At 48.3% G+C, this 20,941-nt stretch overlaps 1 protein-coding gene across 1 annotated transcript; it reads left to right on the forward strand.

Moving 5' to 3' along the window:
- Window positions 1-1,482: 1,482 nt before the first annotated feature.
- Window positions 1,483-20,317, forward strand: lin7b (lin-7 homolog B (C. elegans)). Its single transcript, XM_072492329.1, has 6 exons — window positions 1,483-1,565; window positions 5,930-6,048; window positions 7,522-7,593; window positions 9,304-9,513; window positions 11,705-11,868; window positions 13,510-20,317. Exons 1-6 carry the CDS (start codon window positions 1,529-1,531, stop codon window positions 13,529-13,531), a joined length of 624 nt encoding a protein of 207 aa, XP_072348430.1. The 5' UTR covers window positions 1,483-1,528; the 3' UTR covers window positions 13,532-20,317.
- Window positions 20,318-20,941: the final 624 nt, after the last annotated feature.

Here is a 20,941-nt window from a genome sequence, read left to right on the forward strand (position 1 = left end):
CCGGTTTCCTCCCACAAGTCCCGAAAGACTTGCTTGTTAGGTGAATTGGACATTCTGAATTCTCCGCCAATGTACCCGAACAGGCGCCGGAGTGTGACGATTATGGGATTTTCACAGTAACTTCATTGCAATATAAATGTAAGCCTACTTTTGGCAATAATAAAGATTATTATACTATTATTATAGTAGAGGGATCAATAACCAGGGGGCATAAATTTAAGGTAACAGGCAGGGGCTCTAGAGGGGATTTGGGGAGAATCCTTTTTGGTGGTAGGAATCTGAAACTCTGCCTGAAAGGGTGATAGAGGCGGGAACCCTCAACATTTAAGAAGCATGAAGGGGAACGTTAGAAGCGCTGTAGCGCACATAGCCATGGACGACGGGGTGATAACAGATGGGTGCTTGACACCACGGGCTGAAGGGTCTCTTTCTGCACTTGTAAAACCCTTTGGCTCTATTGACCCTGTCAGGCCCCTTCAGGATCTTTGATTGGGATCAAATGTCCTTTCATTGGGATCCCCGCTCGTCCTTCTTAACTTGAGAGAATATGGACCCAATGCCCTCAGGGCAACCTAAGACATTCTCCCCTCCCCCCACCATAGGACAACCAAGGACATCCTCCCCCACCAGAGGACCCCCCCCCCCAACTGTAGGATAACCTAGGACATCCCCCCCACCACAGGACAAGCTAGGACCCCCCCCCCAATAGGACAACCTAGGAAATCCCCCCACCATAGGACAATCCCCCCCCCACTCCCACCAGAGGGCTCCCCCCCCCCATCATAGGACAACCTGGGACATCCCCCCCACCATAGGACAACCAAGGACATCCTCCCCCACCAGAGGACCCCCCCCCCCAACTCTAGGATAACCTAGGACATCCCCCCCACCATAGGACAATCCCCCCCACTCCCACCAGAGGACTCCCCCCCCCCCCCACCAGAGGGCAACCCCCCCCCCCCCACCCCATCATTGGACAACCTGGGACATCCCCCCCACCATAGGACACCACCCCCCAATAGGACAACCTGGGACATCCTCCCCCGCCAGAGGACCCTCCCAACTGTAGGCTAATCTAGGACATCCCCCCCACCATAGGACAATCCCCCCCCCCACTCCCACCATAGGACAATCCCCCCCACTCCCACCAGAGGGCAACCCCCATCCCCATCATAGGACAAGCTAGGACATTCCCCCCCCTAATAGGACAACCTAGGACATCCTCCCCCGCCAGAGGACCATCCCCATCATAGGACAACCTCGGATAACCCCCCCCCCCCCAAAGGACAACTAACCCATCAATGGGCTGTTTGGAAGGACAGGAGCAATCCAGGTAACAGCGGCCCCTGCGGCCGAGGACGGGCATTGCAGGGTGATGCGGGAGGGGCGGGGCCTCGGCGGGGGCGGTGCGGCAACAGCGTTGCCAGGGGCGGGGCGGCGGCGTTGCCAGGGGGCGCCGGCGTTGCCAGGGGCGGTGACGTGCTCCCCCACCCCGCGCGGTTGCTGGTCAGGTGATACCGGCTTCACCATGGCGGCGTTGGCCGAGTCTCTGTCGCTGGAGAGAGGTGAGCGGCGGCTGCGGTCCCCGCACCGGGGGCGCGCCCGGCCCGGAGCGGGTTTGCGGTTTTTGTTTAAAGAGAAATAGCAAAAAAAAACAATCATAAATCTGCCGGCATTTCAATCCGGGGACCGCTGCCCTCTCGGCCAATCGGAGGCGGCTGCCCGATGACTGACGGGGGCAGCGATCAATGGGTGGGGTTAGTGATGAATATTCATGTGGGGGGGGGCGATTTTGCGAGGGGGACGGTGTCTAAGAGGCGGGGTTTGTATGGGGGCTCTGAGGGGGCGGGGTTTTTAATGGGGGGTGAGGGGGCGTGGTCTGTGGGGCGGGGCTTGTGAGGGGGCGTGGTCTGTGGGGCGGGGCTTGTGAGGGGGCGTGGTCTGTGGGGCGGGGTTTGTATTGGGGGTTGTGTGTGAGGGCGGGGTTTGTGAGGGGGCGGGGTTTGTATGGGGGTGTGTGATGGGGGTGGGGTATGTGATGGGGGTGGGGTGTGTGAGGGGGCGGGGTATGTGAGGGGGCGTGGTCTGTGAGGGGGTGGGGTTTGTATGGGGGCGACAGGGTGGGGTTTGTGAGGGGGTGGGGTCTGTGGGGTGGGGTGTGTGAGGGGGCGGGGTATGTGAGGGGGCGTGGTCTGTGAGGGGGTGGGGTTTGTATGGGTGTGTGTGAGGGGGTGGGGTATGTGATGGGGTGGGGTGTGAGGGGGTGGGGTATGTGAGGGGGCGGGGTTTGTATGGGGGGCGACGGGGTGGGATTTGTGAGGGGGTGTGGTCTGTGGGGTGGGGTTTGTGAGGGGGCGTGGTCTGTGAGGGGGTGGGGTTTGTATTGGGGGTTGTGTGCGGGGCCAGGGTGTGTGAGGGACATGACTCCAGTTCTTGGGCTGCTCTCTCTGTGCAGCAGCTGCAGGGGGAACTGTGCTCGGTGGCTGCCCTCGTGGGGCAGCACAGTAGCACAGTGGTTAGCACAATTGCTTCACAGCTCCAGGGTCCCAGGTGCGATTTCCGGCTTGGGTCACTGTCTGTGTGGAGTCTGCACATTCTCCCTGTGTGTGGGTGGGTTTCCTCCGGGTGCTCCGGTTTCCTCCCACAGTCCAAAGATGTGCAGGTTAGGTGGAATGGCCATGATAAATTGCCCTTAGTGTTGGGTTGGGTTATGGGGATAGGGGGGAGGTGTGGGCTTGGGTAGGGTGCTCTTTCCAAGAGCCGGTGCAGGCCCGATGGGCCGAATGGCCTCCTTCTGCACTGTAAATTCTATGATCTATGAAGGGGAGCTGATCCCATTAACTTGTGGCACAGGGCGAGGGGAGCAAGTCAAAAGACTTTGGCAAAAGATGCTGGGGCCTGGGGTATGAAAAACTTGGAACTATAGAATCCCTCCAGTGTAGATGGAGGCCATTCGGCCCATTGAGTCTTTGCTGATCCTCTGAAAGAGCCCCCCCCCCAGACCCACTCCTCTTCCCCACTTGCAGGCAACGTGGTGCGGCCAATCCGCGTGTCTTTGGGCCGTGGGAGGAAACTGGAGCATCCGCAGACACAGGGTGAACGTGCAGACTCCTCACGGGCAGTCACCCGAGGTCGGAATCGAATCCGGGTCCCTGGCGCTTGTAAGGCTGAAGTGCTAGCCGCTGTACCACCCTGCTGTCCTTCTTTCCGGAGTGGGCATCACCCCTGTCCAGCAGGGTGACCAACTGCTTTGGGGCGGGGAGAACAAAGGAAACATTTGGGATTGTGGACCGTATAACTAGGGGTGGAAGGGGCGATGCTGGCAAACCAGTAGAGGGGGGAGGGGTGTGTGTGGATGCTGGCAAACCATAAAGGGTGGAGTGGATGGTGCTTTCAAACCAATAAAGGGACTGCTGTCTTTCCGTAAATAACATCAGTGATCATTACTGGTTCTATATAAATGCAAGTATGTCTTAACAAAGCACTGTGGCCTTGTTACATTCTTGTACAGTGAAATGAAGGATGTATACTCTGATAACCAAGCTGGATCTGGAGGCTTTTACAGGTGAATTTTCTGACTGACCTGGTTTGGGAGTTCGGCTGAACCTACACACCTGCTGCTGTGTAAATTGTCATTCTGACCAGATATAGTGTCACTCCCTCGTGATGTGATTGAAATCAGCAACTTGTTATACATTCACTCAATGGGAACATCCCACGTCCTCCTGATATGCACGGTGTTGCCTCAAGTATATATATTTTTACCAACAGTGGTTATTGATGTGGGAGGAGATCAGTGCTCCCAGTTTTTCCACTGTAGTTACCCGTTGTTCTCCCATGCCAGACGCAGCATGGATTAGGGACAGAGTAAAGCTCTCGCTCTCTGCTATCCTGTCCAAGAATCCTTCCCTTTTATTTTCCTCCCCAATTCTTGGTCTCTCATCTGATATTGCTTTAAAACCACCATCTGTGCAGTGCATAAGAGAAAGCTTTCAACTTTAGTGTCCCCATATCCTGATCCTCACCGGTGGGGGAGCCCAGCATATGTATAATATCAAGAAACCGTTGTATGAATTGGATACACAAAAGGCCATGGACCCAAACAGCATCCTGGCTGTAGCACCGAAGACTTGCGTTCCCTGCGCCACCAGTCAGGTTGTTGCAATATAGTTGCAACACTAGGATCTAGCCAACAATGTGGAAAATTGGCCAGGTAAGTCCTGTCCACAAAGAGCAGGTCAAGTCTACCAGGCCGATTAACTGCCTATCAGTCTACTCTTATTCATCAGCAAAGTGATGGAAGGTATCACTGCCGGGCTTAGTTATAAGTAGTCTGCTCGCATTGCCTAGCTTGGGCTCTGTCAGCTCCAGACCTCATTCCAGCCTTGGTCCAAATGTGGACAAGAGAGCTGAGTTCAGAGGTGAGAGTGACTGCCCTTGACATCATAGAATTTACAGTGCAGAAGGAGGCCATTCGGCCCACCGAGTCTGCACCGGCTGTTGGAAAGAGCACCCTACTTAAGCCCACGCCTCCACCCTATCCCTGTAATCCAGTGACCCCACCTAACCTTGTTGGACACTTAAGGGCAATTTATCATGGCCAATCCACCTTGCCTGCACATCTTTGCAAAACTGGAAACAATGGGGATCGGGAAGGAAGATGTTCTACTGGCTGGACTTAGATCTGTGTGGAGTCTGTATGTTCTCCCTGTGTCTGCGTGGGTTTCCTCCGGGTGCTCCAGTTTCCTCCCACAAGTCCCAAAATATGTGCTGTTAGGTACTTTGGAAATTCTGAATTCTCCCTCTGTGTACCCGAACAGGCGCCGGAGTGTGGCGACGAGGGGATTTTCACAGTAACTTCATTGCAGTGTTAATGTAAGCCTACTTGTGACAATAATAAAGATTATTATTATTAGCACAAAAGAAGATGGTTGTGGTTGTTGAAAGCTAATCATTTCAGTCCCAGGACATCACTGCAGGAGTTCAGGTTAGTGCGCTCGGCCCAACTATCATCATCTGCTTCATCAATGACCTTCCCAAGATCATAAGGTCAGAAATGTTCAGCATCATTCACTGCAACTCAGATACTGAAACAGTCTGTGTTCATCTGCAGCAAGACCTGGACAGCATTCCGGCTGATCAATGGCAGGTAACATTCGTGTCACATACCTGCCAGGTAATGACCACCTCCAACTAGGGAAAGTCTTACCACCTTTCTTTGGAATTCAACAACATCTCTATTGCTAAATTCTCCCCAACCATCAACACCCTGGAAGTCATCACAACCAGCCATACGAATTCTATGGCTACAAGAGCAGGTGGGAGACTAGGAATTCTGCAGCAAGTGACTCCCTAAAGCCTGTCCGCCATCTGCAGGGTACAGGTCAGGAGTGTGATGGAGTACTCTTCAATTGCTTAGATGAGTGCAGTTTTGAAACCACTCGCAAACCTCAAGTATCTAGGACAATGCAGGCTCGATTGACATCATCTTAAACGTTCGCTACTTCCCCACAAAACGTGTAGAGGAGAAAGAGCTTGTATTTATATAGCTTCTTTCACAGGTGGCCCAAAGTGCTTTACAACTAATTTGCACACAGCAAGCTCCCACAGACAACAGCCTGATTTTTTTTTTTAAACAAACAGGTTTTAGAGATATTAATTGAATGATAAATATTGATTTGGACCCCGGAAAGAATCCCTCAACCTTTTAAGTGATGCCATGTGATCTTTTGTGTCCACCTCGAGGGGACGCTAGCGCTGGTATGTTTAGGAGCTGCTGCAAGTGAGCTAAGGGACCCCCATACCCGCTTGCCTGGGGTGGGCAGGGGACAGGAACCTGAGAATTCTTGCCAGAAGGGAAAGTAACCCGGCCCTGAGCACTGTCTGCCGAGCTGATTGATTCATGATTCCTGCTTTCCGTGTCTCCCAGATGTTGCCAGAGCGATCGAGCTGCTGGAGAAGTTACAGCGGAGTGGCAACGTCCCACCGCAGAAACTGCAGACGCTGCAGCGAGTTCTTCAGAGCAAGTTCTGCTCGGCCATCCGAGAGGTAGGTGTCCAGTTAATGTCTCTGACTTTGCTCCCTAAAGCCATGGGCTTGTAAAAGCTCACCGTTGGTAACCAATAACACTTTGTGGCCCTTTCTGTGTGCATCAAACTTTTGAAGGAAAGAAGCTTATTTGCAGGTTTCATTCTGGCATCTGTTTAAAATCTTATTTTTAAACTTTCTAACATTTAAAGTTGTACGAAGAGAGAGTTGCGAGATTGATAAATTCGCTGCTGCATGGGGTACTTGAGGTGAATTGCATCAATGCATTCAGGACAAAGCTGGATAAACACTTGAGTGAGTCAGGAATAGGGTGAGATAAAGTAGAGGTGTGTGGGGTGCATTGTGTGGAGCATCAACACTAGCACAGACCAGTTGATCCTGTTGGCCTTTTTCTTACCTGAAATATCTATCTAAAAGATCCCAACATCCACCCTCCCAAACTTAAGCTAAAGAATACACTTGGTCGTAAATGTCCCTTTTACAACATAAATGGAGGCCAACCAGTAATACTGCCGCTGGAAGCTGTTCTGTCTACAGAATATTACTGTCTGTTCTCGCATTTGTGCCACGCATTTATATCAAATTTTCTATTGTAAATTCCCGCACTTACATTTGTAATGGGAGCTGCCTATGTAAACGTCACACTGCAATTACACCTTCCAGCCAGTGGAGATGCTGCAGGACGATCACTGCTGGTCAGGTGCAATTATACTTCTGACATGTTCACATTTGTAGTGTAGTTCCTGTTATAAATGGGGGGGGGGGGGCGCACACTGGTTAGCACTACTGCCTCTACGACCCGGGTTCGTTCCCAGCTCTGAGTCACTGTCTGTGTGGAGTTTGCACATTCTCCCCGTGTCTGCGTGGGTCTCACCCCCACAATCCAAAGATGTGCTGGGTAGCTGTATTGCCCACGCTAAATTACCCCTTAATTGGAAAAATTAAATAAATGTGGATGTAGAAAAGTTGACATATAAGGGCAATCAACAAAATGTCCACAGGGTTTGTTCAACTTCTCCTTCGCCTTTTACCCACATCTCACCTGAAACTCATTGGATCTTGACACTGAGTGAAAATTCTTGGGAGATCAGCTCGTAATAGTTTTTAAAGTCTGGCTTATAAGTACATGCCTGCTTCTCTTAATACACTTCCCGCCACACTTGATTAACAGTCCTGTTGGTATAATTAAAGCATGAAGATGCCACGAGAGATGTGACGGCATTAGATTATAATCCACCAGTGGCTGTCCTTTTGTATTGGGGCTGATTATAGTTATTAGTCTATTCCACTAATTTTTGAGAGCACTGCGCTGTTCCGTAACGACACAGGGCGATGTGGGAGTACTTTAGTAAAGAAGCTGCTACGTTCTCTGGTATGCTGGGAACTGCACACTTGCGTGTCACAGACATGGGGGTTTGCGGGCTTCAGGGGTATGGGAGGCCCAAATAATGGATGGTCTATTTCTCGTTCTAGGTATACGAACAACTTTACGAAACACTCGACATCAACGGCAGCCCCGAGATCAGAGCGCATGCAACAGCCAAGGTATGCACAAGCTGGTAAACCCAGGGCGTATTGCAAATTGTAATTGAGCACAAGCAACAAAGTATTAGCGAAATGAGAACATTAAATGCTGGTATTAGCGAACCTGTGACTGTTGGAAAAGGTCACTTGATCCACTTCCCCCATTCAATCAGATCACAGTCAATCTGAACCTTAACTCAGTTTAGTTCACCGAGTTCCAAATCATTTGATGAAAACATTTATCAATCTCCGATTTGAAAGTTTCCACCGACCCTCAGCCATAACAGATTCCTGGGGGAGAGACTTCCAGATTTCTAATACCCTTTATGTTAAGGAGTTCTTCTTCTGAATGACCTGCCTGAAGTTGTCAGATTCTGTCCGCTTGCTGTAGCTTCTTGTACTAAAGGAAATTATCGCCAATCAATTTTTAAAAGATGAATTATTCATTCTTGGGCTGTGGCCACTGTTTATAAACTGGCTGGGCCACTGTTTATTGCCCACCCTTAATTGCCCCTGAGGAGGTGGTGGTGAGCCGCCTTCTTGAGTGGCTGCAGTCCATCTGGCGTAGGTACACCCGCAGTGCTGTTAGGAGCAGAAGTTTCAGCATTTTGACCCAGCGACAATGAAGGAACGGGGAGACGTTTCCAAGTCGAGATGGTAGATGACCTGGAGGGGATCTTGCAGAAGGTGGGGTTCCCATACATCTGCTGTCTTTGTCCTTGTCGGCAGTAGAGGTTGTAGGTTTGGAAGGTGCTTTTGAAGGAGTCTTGGCGAGTAGTTGCAGTTTATCTTGCATATGTTAGACACACTGCTGCCACTGTGTGTCAGTGGTGGATGGCATGTTGGTCTTCTGGGTTACTTTGTCTTTGTTGAGTGCTATTGGCTTCACTCACCCAAGCAAGAGTATTTCATCACACTCCTGACATGTGTCTTGTAGTAAATACAAAATTATTCTTTCCTGGCAGAGGAAATACTTCAACTGTGTCAGTTAAGCGTCAGATCAAGCCCAGGATGAGGTGCGAAGCCTTTTCCCGTCAGCTTTGGATCTTGTATGTCTCTCTTGTAGAGACGATGCATTGGCTTCAATTTGAATTGGTTTTTGGAATAGGCACTGAGATGGATTAAGGGTTTGCCCTGTCCAATCTGTGCATTGGCTTTGTAACTCTTAAGGATGGTAATCGCTCTCATCTTGCTCTCCCCTCACACGCTCGCTCTCCTCTTGCTCGGTTTCCTCTCGCTCGCTCTCCTCTCGCTCGCTCTCCTCTCGCTCGCTCTCCTCTCGCTCGCTCTCCTCTCGCTCGCTCTCCTCTCGCTCGCTCTCCGCTCGCTCGCTCTCCGCTCGCTCTCCTCTCGCTCGCTTCCTCTCGCTCGCTCTCCTCTCCGCTCGCTCTCCTCTCCGCTCGCTCTCCTCTCGCTCGCTCTCCTCTCCGCTCGCTCTCCTCTCGCTCGCTATCCTTACTCTCCTCTCCACTCGCTCTCCTCTTGCTCGTTCTCCTCTCGCTCGCTCTCCGCTCCTCTCCTCTCGCTCGCTCTCCTCTCGCTCGCTCTCCTCTTGCTCGCACTCCTCTTGCTCCCTCTCCTCTTGCTCGCACTCCTCTTGCTCGCTCTCCTCTTGCTCGCTCTCCTCTTGCTCGCTCTCTCTCGCTCGCTCTCTCTCCTCTCGCTCGCTCTCTCCGCTCGCCTCTCGCCCTTCTCTCGCTCTCTCTTTCCCTCCCTCCATCCTTATCCTAGGCAACAGTTGCGGCCTTCGCAGCCAGTGAGGGGCACGCACACCCTCGAGTTGTCGAACTTCCCAAAACAGAAGAAGGACTTGGCTTCAACATAATGGGCGGGAAGGAGCAGAACTCCCCAATCTACATATCCCGAATTATCCCTGGAGGAGTAGCAGACAGACACGGAGGCCTTAAACGGGGCGACCAGTTACTCTCGGTTAACGGAGTGGTGAGTGCTGAGGTCTACTTGCTGCATTTATTTCTGATGAACGTGACTGGTGACAGCCACTGGGTGAAGCTGGCCAAAGGGTCAACGGGTGGGTTCCTTCTTTGCTGGTCAGAGAATCCACCTGAACGTCACAGGAACAGGAGCGAGCAATTCGGCCTGTTCCGCCATTCACTCAGCTGACCTGTGACTTAGCTGCACTTGCCCACCTTGTTCTGTGATCCTTGATAACGCCCCCCCCAACCAAGAAAAACGTAGCAATAAAAGCAAAATACTCAGGATGCTGGAAATCTGAAATAAAAACAGAGTGCTGGAAATTCTCAACTGGATGGGCAGCATCTGTGGAGAGAGATACAGAGTTAATGTTTTGAATCCAATATGACTTCTTCAGAACTGAAGGAAGGTAGAAATGTGATTGAAAGGGTGGGGGGAAATGGGGCTAAACCACAGTGAAAGGTCTGTGACAGAGTAGGAGGTGGGAGGGATTACTTCACAAAGACTTTATGGAACAAAAGAAGGTGGGCATGGTAATGGTTGTAGCAAAGAGACACAAAACACAAAAATCACAGATGCGAGCCCAAAACTATATTCATCTCAATTTTGAAAATTTCAATCGAACCCCGGCAACGAAAGCTTTTTTTTTTTAGAAGCGAGAATCCCAGATTTGCCCCCTCCTTCTATGTGAGCAAATATTTCCTGATATCAGCACAGCGGCGCAGTGGTTAGCACTGTTGCTTCTCAGCGCCAGGTACCCTGGTTCAATTCCTGGCTTGGGTTCTGCCCGTGTCTGCGTCGGTTTCCTCCGGGTGCTCCGGTCTCCCCCCATAGTCCAAGGATGTGCAGGTTAGGTGGATTGGTCACGCCAAATTGACCTGTAGTGTCCAAAAGGTGAGGTGGGGTTGCTGGGTTACGGGGATGGGGTGGAGGCGTGGGCTTAGGTAGGGTGCTCTTTCAGGGGGCGGTGTAGACTCGATGGGCCGAATGGCCTCCATCTGCACTGTAAATTCTATGATTCTATTATCACCTCGCTTTAATATTAAAATTCTGCCCCCTAGACTGAGCAACAAGAAGAAATAGTTGCTCTTAATCTACCCGATCAACAAACCCTTTTAGTCATCTTAAAGACCTTAACTTGACCATCCCTTGATTTTCAATACTCAAAGGTATACCAGCTCAGTCAATGTTAGCCTTGGTATCATTCAGATTGATTGGCATCGCACCCTCCAAGGCCAATGTACCCTTTCGTGAGTGTGCTGCCCAGAATCGAATGCAGTTACTCTACGTTGGGTCTAAGTAAAGCTTTATACAACAGCTTAAAGACTGGAGAGACGCAAGTTCAACCTTGGGTTTGGTTCGTCTCTTCGGGCTTTGCTTGCCAGTCTAACAGACACTTTCATTGTAATAATAATAATCTTTATTATTGTCACAAGTAGGCTTACATTAATACTGCAATGAAGTTACTGTGAAAATCCCCTAGTCGCCACACTCCGGCACCTGTTCGGGTTCACAGAGGGAGAATTCAGAATGTCCAATTCACCTAACAAGCACGTCATTCGGGGCTTGTGGGAGGAAACCAGAGCACCCGGAGGAAACCCACGCAGACACAGGGAGAACGTGCAGACTCCACACAGACAGTGACCCAAGCCGGGAATCGAACCCGGGACCCTGGCGCTGTGAAGCAACAGTGCTAACCACTGTGCTACTGTGCCACCCATGTTACCATGTTTCTGGACAGAACATACAACAGGCTTGGTTCTGTTTTGCAGCCTTCGCAAAGAATGCTGTAAATCTCATTGCTTCCTTTGTGATTTCTTTCCTCTGATGGGTTGCCAGAGTAACGTGACTTACCTTAGCCAACTGGGACCTATGGTAAAGTGGCTAGAGTGGATTGGCGATGTAGTAATGCCAGTCTATTCTCTGGAGCAGCAAGAGCAGAGCTCGGATTTATCACCTGTGTATATCTCCGGCATGTTTACGCACCGCCTTCTGGCAGTATGTGCGCACAGCCAATCCTTTCCTGGCTAAACAGTCAAATCAGATGTGTTTAAATACCTTTTATTTCTTGCAGGGTAATTTACTTGGCTATTTAGCAGTTAGTACAGGGAGATTACAAGGTATCTTTCTTCCTCTACTGAGTATGTGCTGGCTTGTATAAATATATTTTAATAAAATCTTTTCACCTCCTTGCATTCAGAGTGTGGAGGGGGAGCAGCACGAGAAGGCAGTGGAGTTGTTGAAAGCTGCTCAGGGCACGGTGAAATTGGTGGTGCGATACACACCCAAAGTCCTGGAAGAGATGGAGGCACGCTTTGAGAAGATGAGGACAGCTCGCCGCAGGCAGCAACACAACAGCTACTCGTAGGTCTCAGGAAGGCAGCGGGAATTGTTTTTTCATGTTTTACTGGCTTCATAACGTGAGAGGCAAAGTCACAAACGCGGCGTACTCAAATTGACGAGCGCCCGTCAATCCTGCCTTCCTTCTCCCACCCTCTACCCTGACCCACAGCAGCCGATTAATCTCCTGGTTGTGTTAATCAAGTCCCAGGCCAGTGATCCAGTATGAAACTAGACGCTAATACTTTCCTTGGTGTAAGGTTTATTTACAGAATGCAGCATTCCACATGCCTGCTTCCTACTTACTACCCCAGTATTCCAGTAGTCTCTCGCTTTAGAATTTAAGGAACCTTACATAGTTAAATGAAAATGTCATTCTGGGGGGTTAATTATGCCCTTCAGCCCCCACGGTGCCCTGGAAGCATAACACTGGACACCGCGTGCTACCTCTCCAGGGACAACCGGCCTTGAACATAGCAGTGGACGCCTTTTTCTTTAGAATTAATTAAACAGTGCCCTTATAAGACCACAAGACGTAGGAGCAGAATTCGGCCACACGGCCCATCGAGTCTGCTCCGCCATTCAATCATGGCTGATATTTTTCTCACCCCCATTCTCCTGCCTTCTCCCCATAACCCCTGATCTCCTTATTAATCAAGAACCTATCTATCTCTGTCTTAAAGACACTCAGTGATTTGGACTCCACAGCCTTCTGCGGCAAAGAGTTCCACAGATTCACCGCCCTCTGACTGAAAAAATTCCTCCTCATCTCCGTTTTAAAGGATCGTCGCTTTAATCTGAGATTGTGTCTTCCGGTTCTACTAGTGAAAACATCCTCTCCAAGTCCACTCTATTCAGGCCTCGCAGTATCCTGTAAGTTTCAAGAAGGTTCCCCCCCCCTTATCCTTCTAAACTCCAACGAGTACAGACCCTTCATCTTTAAAATTAAAATACCATTAACAGGCAGTGACAAAAATAAATGAGAATACCCCAGGGCCAATATTGGGTGGGGGGGGGGGGGGGGGGGGGGGGGGGAATTCCCCTCTAACCATTACAGGTCGGTGATTGAAACCAGTCCAGTGGATCACACGAACCATGCGTTATAGAAGCTATATTGTCTTTTCCTTCAATTAAATATTGGGAAGATTACAGCTATTGTCTCTGGTCCCTGTCACAAACTCAGTTTCCTTGGTAACCCCCACAATAAGCTTCCAACAAAATTCAACCGAGCCACCTGAGGAGTTAATAAGCCCCAAAATCTCTCCTCCTCCCCCCCCCCCCCCCCCCCCCCACCCCACCCACCCACCCAACGTTGCTCCACCTCACTGCCTCTCTGCAAAATACTCTCCTTAAAACCTGCCTCTCTGACTGTAAATGCATTGTTACCTGGGTTATGTAGCTTGCTCATTCCGAGAGCTGGCGCAGACGAGGCGGATTGACTGGCTGTGCTGTAACGATTCAGAGATGCCTCAATATTTACATAATGCAAATGTTACAGCTTATTTGGGGTCTGTGTGCGGTTCACATTTTTCTTTTGGTTTTCCTATTTTAGACATCCTTATTCGATATAGAACAGGGAGTGTTTAACCTACAGATGTTGGTATTTGGAGAATTATTATCTGAAGCACACTGTGCAGCTTTTTTTTTTGTCTTTTTCTCTGGCAGGTCGCTGGAATCCAGAGGATAGCCAGTTCGATTTTCTGTTTCCAGAGATGGGCCTGGTACCAAGCATGTGTTGCAGCTGTTGTGCGCGTAGCCAGGTGACCCCCCCCCACAACCTCCCCGCCTCCCCGTGCTGTAGGTCTGATTATGAGAATCGCAATGGGCTTAGTTAAATTGGGGAGGGACATCACCTTTTCTCAAATAAATGTTCAGCGCCTGTTTGGGGGGGGGGTTTCATTGGCCGGGGGGGGGGGGGGGGCCATCATAAAAGCACCATTTGTGTTGCAGACATGTGCGATGACACATTTCAATGCAATTTATGTCATCACATACCAAAGCAAAATACTGCGAATGCTGGAAAACCTGAAATCAAATCAGAAAATGCTGGAAACGCTCGCCCAGTGCGGGCAGCATCTGCGGAGTGAAGCAGCATTCGCCTCCCAGGTCAACGACCTTTTCATCAGCTTCTGACTAAGGTCGTTGACCCGAAGCATTAACTCTGTTCCTCTCTCCGTAGACACTGCCAGACCTGCTGAGCATTTCCAGTAATTCCTGTTTTTATATCTCATTACATTGTGGGTTTGCAAGCAAGTAGCAAAAGCAGCGGATGCTTTTTCAGCGAAGGTAATACCTCTATAAATGTCCAGAACTACAAGTAGCAAAAATCTACAATTGTCGTTTACTTACAGCTCTGTCGTGCATAGGTCCTGTTAATTGACTGGTTTGTTATCCGTCCCTCTTCCCTGCCATGATGGTGTCTTTCCCTTTGAGGCCCAAAGCACTGTTTTGGTTCTTAGCTCTCCGACCTCCGTCAGTAAGATATTTAATTGGATTCAAAAGATGCGTTTGGGAATGAAATTGAAAGTTCACTTTTACCATCTATTATTTTTGGAACGCTGCGATTGAACACGCAAACAAGACATAAATTGTGTTTGTTCAATTTAAATGTGTTCCCCTCAATACAAAGTTGCCCTACATTGCTGGATTGTTGGGAAGATCCAACAGTCAGGGTCAATGATGGGATGGGGGGGTGGGGGGGGCCCTGTGTCTGTGTGGGTCTCGCCCCCAAAACCCAAAAGATGCGCAGGGTAGGTGGATTGGCCACGCTAAATTACCACCTTAATTGGAAAAAAATAATGGGGTATTCTAAATTTTAAAAAAATGTGATGGGGTGCTGCTGAATGAGCCTTGATTATCTGAAATTTGTTAACCTCTGCTGAATTGGCAGTGGGAATATTTGAATAATTTGGAATTCTGAAGGGATTTACAGCAATATATGGAGTAACCTTCGAATGTTAAATGATAAGCAAGACTTATTTATGAGCTTTGAATGTGCCAGGTATTATAGTGAAACATTTCATTCCCTATAGTTTACAGAATCTATTCTCTTCCCGCTCCCTGCTTCTTCTGGCAGAGGTATCTGGTTAACAATCATATTGTTACAGCATTAATTTGTGTCTACGTGTGGGTACATGTATTGATGCAATTTACTTGAAGTATGATTGAATTGACCTTAACTTGGCTCATAATGAGAAATCGTTGACTACTGGAAAGTGGACTATTTTATCCTCATTACATCGCACTCGCGATCTAAAGCCCATTTTGACCGTGGTAGCCTTCATGACAGCTGCTATTCATTTTATTTCCAATAGTCAACGTAATTTAGTTCAGGACTTTGGGATTTGAACGCAGTTCTGCCGTCTTAGCTGTTCTCTACTTAAGGCAGATACACTTGTGTGTTTTGAAGTCTTTCTTGATCCGGGCTGTTTCTATGTCTGACATTCCTTTATTAAGCAGCGATAGTCCTGAGAGTTGTCAGCCCCCAACCCCATCTTGGTTTTAACATATTATTGAAATACTATTGTTTTAATTGTCACCTGCTTATCCGTCCTTGCTGGTTATTAGTACCCTGGTGACCATCCTGCTATTACAATGCCCAGTATTCCGTCTTCCTGACTGGTTACTGTAGTGACCAGCATGCCCACTACACCGGTGGTTACTGAATCCCAGGTGTCAGATTAGAAACGGCAATGAGCAGTGTTTTCAGAGAAGAGGTAAAGTGGGGATATAGTGGGATATCGTTCTGCCACCATCCAAGTTGTCAAATCAATATTTTCTTTTAAAAAAGAAAAGTGATAAGATCACAGCTTAAACTCTGGAGCAGTAGAAAATGCAATTCGGGGCTATTACGATCCCAGACCAGACCCCAACAGTGGCTAGGATACTGGACCGAAACCCCAATATTTTAGTTTATTTGGCAAAACTGTGGAAAGAACACTTCTCTCCAGGAGTGATTGCACAAAGAAATAGGGATTTGGTGTTTTAAAAAAACAACTTTATTATGAACACAATATTAAACTCATTAGCATCACACCCAAAAATAGCTTACAATTACCTCTTAAACAGCACTAGTAAATGCAATACCCTTAATGATTCTCTCTATTCCCAATTAAACATCAGGAAAGAAAAAAAACATACAGCTCTCCAACCATTCTACATCCCAAAGGCACAGAGTAATACTTGCTTTCCAGAACAGATCATCTTTAGAATCCCTGCAGACTCTGGCTGGATATCTTCAAAAAGCTGTTTGAACTGGTTTGTTCAACTCCTTGATTGTCCTCGGACAAATCTGTACCGCTCTAAATACTATTAATCTTTTTTAATTATCCTACTGTGAGAGCAAAATACTTTACTTTGGTCTAAAGGGTAGCCAGATCAAAACTCAACTCAAAGGCTGTCTCAGAATGTCTTAATACCGTAGCTCCACCCAACAATGACATCAGCTCCCCAAGCTGAAAAATTAACTCCCCAGGGACTCCCCCGTAGTCAAACAGTGCATTAGCCCAGGCCTTTTACTGTGGTCAATTTCACCTCTGACTCCTAAAAGCTTTCTGGTCTTGCAAGAAAAGATTATTTTTAAAATAAACATCACTACTGCTCTCAAACACACTCTAATCAAGGCTTTTACCCCTAAGTTGCCAAATGTTTATAATCCAATGTATCTAAAACCCTGCATTCATCACAGGGACATTCTAGATAAACATTCCTTTGGTATTTTATCCTCATTACAGCACAATTGCGATCTAAAGCCCATTTTGACCATGGTAGCCTTCATGACAGCTGCTATTCATTTTATTTTAATATTAGAACATTGAATGTGCCCATTGAATGTGTCCTTCCAGAGTATGGACGGGCAAGCTATAACATACAGTAAACGGCAGGATTGAACGACTCAATTTATACATAGAACGTGCAGCATAGAAACAGGCCAATTTGTCCAACTGGTCCATGCTGATGCTCCACAGGAACCTGCCTCTCATTCTGTCAGCATCTCATTCTACTCCATTTTCTCTCCTGTGTTTATGCATATTCCCCTTAAATACATTGCTTTTAAAAAAGATTTAGAGTACCCAATTCATTTTTTCCAGTTAAGGGGACAATTTAGCGTGTTCAAGCCACCTACCCTGCACATCTCTGCGTTGTGGGGGCGAAACCCACGCAAACACGGGGAGAATGTGCAAACTCCACACAGACAGTGACCCGGAGCCGGGATCGAGCCTGGGACCTCGGCACCATGAGACTGCAGTGCTAACCACTGCGCCACCGTGCTGCCCCTTAAATACATTGCTACTGTTTACCTCAACTGCTGCTCAAGTTAGTGGGTTCCACTTTTTCGCACCTTGTGACTTTCTTGTGTTAATGGCTCCAGGTTTTACTTCTAGACAGGTGGAAATATCTCTCCGATCAAACCCCTGCATAATCTTAACGACCTCTTACAGGTCACCCCTTCATCTTTCTTTTATTCTCAAGAGAAAGTCAGTTCAGTCTTGGCCTCTCGGTTCTGGCATATTTATTACCAACCCTCCAACTCCGCTGCCCTTGGCTTAATCGGACTCTGCTTTGCCTGAACGGGTTGGTCACGGCCTGGAGTCTTTGGATCAGTTTTCCCATGCCCCATGCTCTGTAAAAATGCCACATGTTGCAGGACTCTCGAAACGTCGGGCAGGCACGTCTCTCCCAGATCAAACCACCCTCCGGGTTTTAACCCTGAGACTACGCCCCGGGAGATACCTGTCTCGCGGAAGATCTGACTTATTTTTTAACTTGCTCATTGCCGTGCTAAAGTAAGTCTTGGCATTACTGGAATAAAGCTGATCAGATATTAGGAATACGTAAAAACATTATTTTGAACCACATCCGAGCCCCCATCTTCACTTTAATACGCAAAACTGTAGATGCCGAAATCTGAAACAATGTTGGAAAAACGCAGCAGGTCTGGCAATTCTGATGAGTCAGGCGGACTCAAAACGTTAACTCTCATTTTCTCTCTCCCTACAGATGCGGCCTGACCTGCCGAGTTTCTCTAGCATTTTTACCATCTTCCCCTTTGTCCTGTTGGCTCTTTACCCGCCTCTCCTCCACCTTTTTACTTTAATTTAAACCTCAACTATTCTAAGTCAGTGCTGCGGCATGGTGGCACAGTGGCTAGCTCTGCTGCCTCACGGCGCCGAGGTCCCAGGTTTGATCCCGGCTCCGAGTCACTGTCTGTGTAGAGTTTGCACATTCTCCCCGTGTTTGTGTGGGTTTCGCCCTGACAACCCAAAGATGTGCAGGGTAGGTGGATTGGCCGCACTAAATTGGAAAGAAATTAATTGGGTGCTCTAAATGTATTTTCAAGTCTTTGATGATGAAAGTTGTGTCTGTCCGCCATGTGCTGCTACGGATGAGCAAACCTGCGAGTGACTGCCGTAGGACTTGGATAGGTCGGAATGACCGCAGCCCAATAGATTGCAACAAAAGCAGCGTGCATAGCCGTCCGGGATTTGTGTTTACAGAGGGGATGTGTCTCATTTTTATTTTTTGTGGGACTTTTATTTTTGAAGCATGAAAAATTGTTTTGAGGAGCCCCCATTTTGTCTTTCAAGTCTGTCTTGGTATCTGCCTAAGGGCAGGCCTTCTGCTCGCTTCTCCACGTCTCGCTGTCCTTTGTTCTCCTCTTTGTTGCTCGCAGGATCCTCGCATTCTCCATTTCCGTGAGCATTGTGACTGGGGAAAAGAGTACTTGAGCTGGTTTCCTGTTGCCTCCCTGCTGTCTGCTTAAAGGAAACACAGGACCTCTTCCCGAAGGATCCTCCTCCGCCTGTTCAGCAGACGTTGTCCCTCGAGGTTCCAGCTCTTCCGAACATCACCACCAGAAATTTACTGGTTCCGCGATTGGTCATGTGGCATAACCCTGAGAAACAGACCCGTGCCTGGGGTTGACAATCAGGCATTCAAGAATGTTCAAGACCATTTCCTCTGTTTTCAATCCATTCCTGAACCCCCAACTCCAAATGCCCCAAGTCTTTGAAATGGGCCATCATCACGCAGGCATATCGCTGAAGAGCTAGCGGAGTCCATTCACCCAGAGTCATCACCCCTTCTCAGAAATGTTCATTTCATCTCTCCCTTGCTCCGTCACCATTCTAAGCACCCTTCCCTCTCCTGAAAGTGGCGTGGTGTTGTTCTACTTGCACCCTCAGATACTTACTGGGTAATTACGTACCTGGTTTAAGACTATGCGCCAGCTATTCGTTACTAAACGTATCACAACCGAACCTGATGTGTATCACCACCTGCTGTCATCATTCACGTCTCCAGTGGATGTCACCAGATAACCAACCGTTTTTCTTTTTTTCTCTCTCTCCCCCTTACTCCTGGGATGTTGTCCTTTGCCGTGTCCCCTGGCTGAGGTCAGCCAGCACCATCCATGGTCCAACCCGGAGCCTTCAGCTCTTGAGGGCTTTAGCGCTATGCTGAGTTGTGCCCTCGTCTGCTGGGCCGTTGAGGGGCCTTAGGAATGCTCATTTCTAAATATTCACTATCTTAATCGCTAAAATGTTAATATATGTTTACAAAAGTGTGCTGTATATTCGAATTAACAACAAAGTGGTTATGTCATCGACCTTGTTCTGTCTCGTGCTTGAAAAGCTCTGAAACTAACCATTTGTTACCTGTACGCTTTGGGGGAAAAAGGAAAGAAAACCAAAATTCATTACTGGCTTATTGTTTACTTGGCTGACAAGCGCAGGTTTGGTGCTTCCTTCAGTTTCCACCGGGATCCAGGATCTTTGTTAACAGGCAATGGTATAAGCCGGAGAGGGGCAAGAGTGGTGCTGGTGGAGATATTACGGGGCAAAAGTGCATTGGTCAGTAGACGACAAGGAAGTGTGCTTATCCCACCGTCGCAGCAAGGATAACTTAAAAGGAGGTCCTGAAACACGGGTGAAGTTATGTCTGTCTGTCACAGGCCTCCTATCACCTGTTCTGCAAGGTAGGTGAAATTAATTATCAGCCATCCCGCGATGAAACGTCAAGTTCTTACCGGTGGGACTGAAACTCTCCGCTGCTCTGGGCAAGTGGGATTTTCAATCGTTTTTTTTACAAACTGTGTACTTCCCTTGCATGTGTGGGCGTGCGTGCGTGCTTCTGTGTGTTACCTCCTCCCTCATTCCTCTTAAAAATGCCCATGATGTGCATCGCCTATGGTTGAATGAAGGGCAAGCTGGATGGCTTGGCCATACCTTCCTAACTCAATGTTGTGAAATATTGTCTATCTTGAACATACCTTGTGTGCTAACTGGAGACTGATCTGGGGGTGTCTGTAAATCCTGTATGTACTGTAAATGTACTAATGTACTGGCGTAATATGCACTGATGTATATTGTAAGCTGCTCAAGTCTTAAGCATTTCCATAATTCTTTCATATAGCTACTGCCTAATTTATTGCCGAATAAAAATAATATATAATTATTTAAAACTGTAAAAGAAATGTCGAATGTTTCCTTTGCAGGCGGCTGAATGGTGTTGACAGAGGTACTACATTCAATATTATTTAAAGTGCAGTCTCCATGAGTGTTCAAGAGCTCTAATGCTAAGCATTTCTGCCCCAAATGCTTGCGTGAACTACTGACGAGTGCCTGTCTTAACCTGAAACATGGCACATCAGTGCTTCAGGTTTCCAAAGATTTAGATGTCTGATGAGATTCTGAAGCCAGCCATCTGACGCAGGAGATGGGTGCCATAGAGGTCAACAGCACAGAAAAGGCCCATTGGCCCATCGCGTCTGTGCTGGTCACAGACAACCACCAAAGCATCCTAATCCCATTTTTCAGCACTTGGCCCACAGCCTTGGCGCCGCAAGTGCACATCTAAATACTGCTTAAATGATTGGTGATTGGTTAAATGTACATTGCCAGTTCAGGCTTGTTGTGAATCTTGGTACGGAACCATTGCGTGCAGACATTCGGGCCAAGCCAGAGTCAAACCTGTATGAAGTCAGGGTGTCTCTGGAAGCTGACTGAGCATTTAACATGTCTGGGATTTCTGCATTCAGCCAGCAGGGGGCAGTGGAGACACAAATGGAGGCCTGGAAATCAGTGCAATGACAGAAAAT

This window comes from Scyliorhinus torazame, chromosome 29 (assembly GCF_047496885.1).
Source record: "Scyliorhinus torazame isolate Kashiwa2021f chromosome 29, sScyTor2.1, whole genome shotgun sequence".
Classification (NCBI taxonomy): domain Eukaryota; kingdom Metazoa; phylum Chordata; class Chondrichthyes; order Carcharhiniformes; family Scyliorhinidae; genus Scyliorhinus; species Scyliorhinus torazame.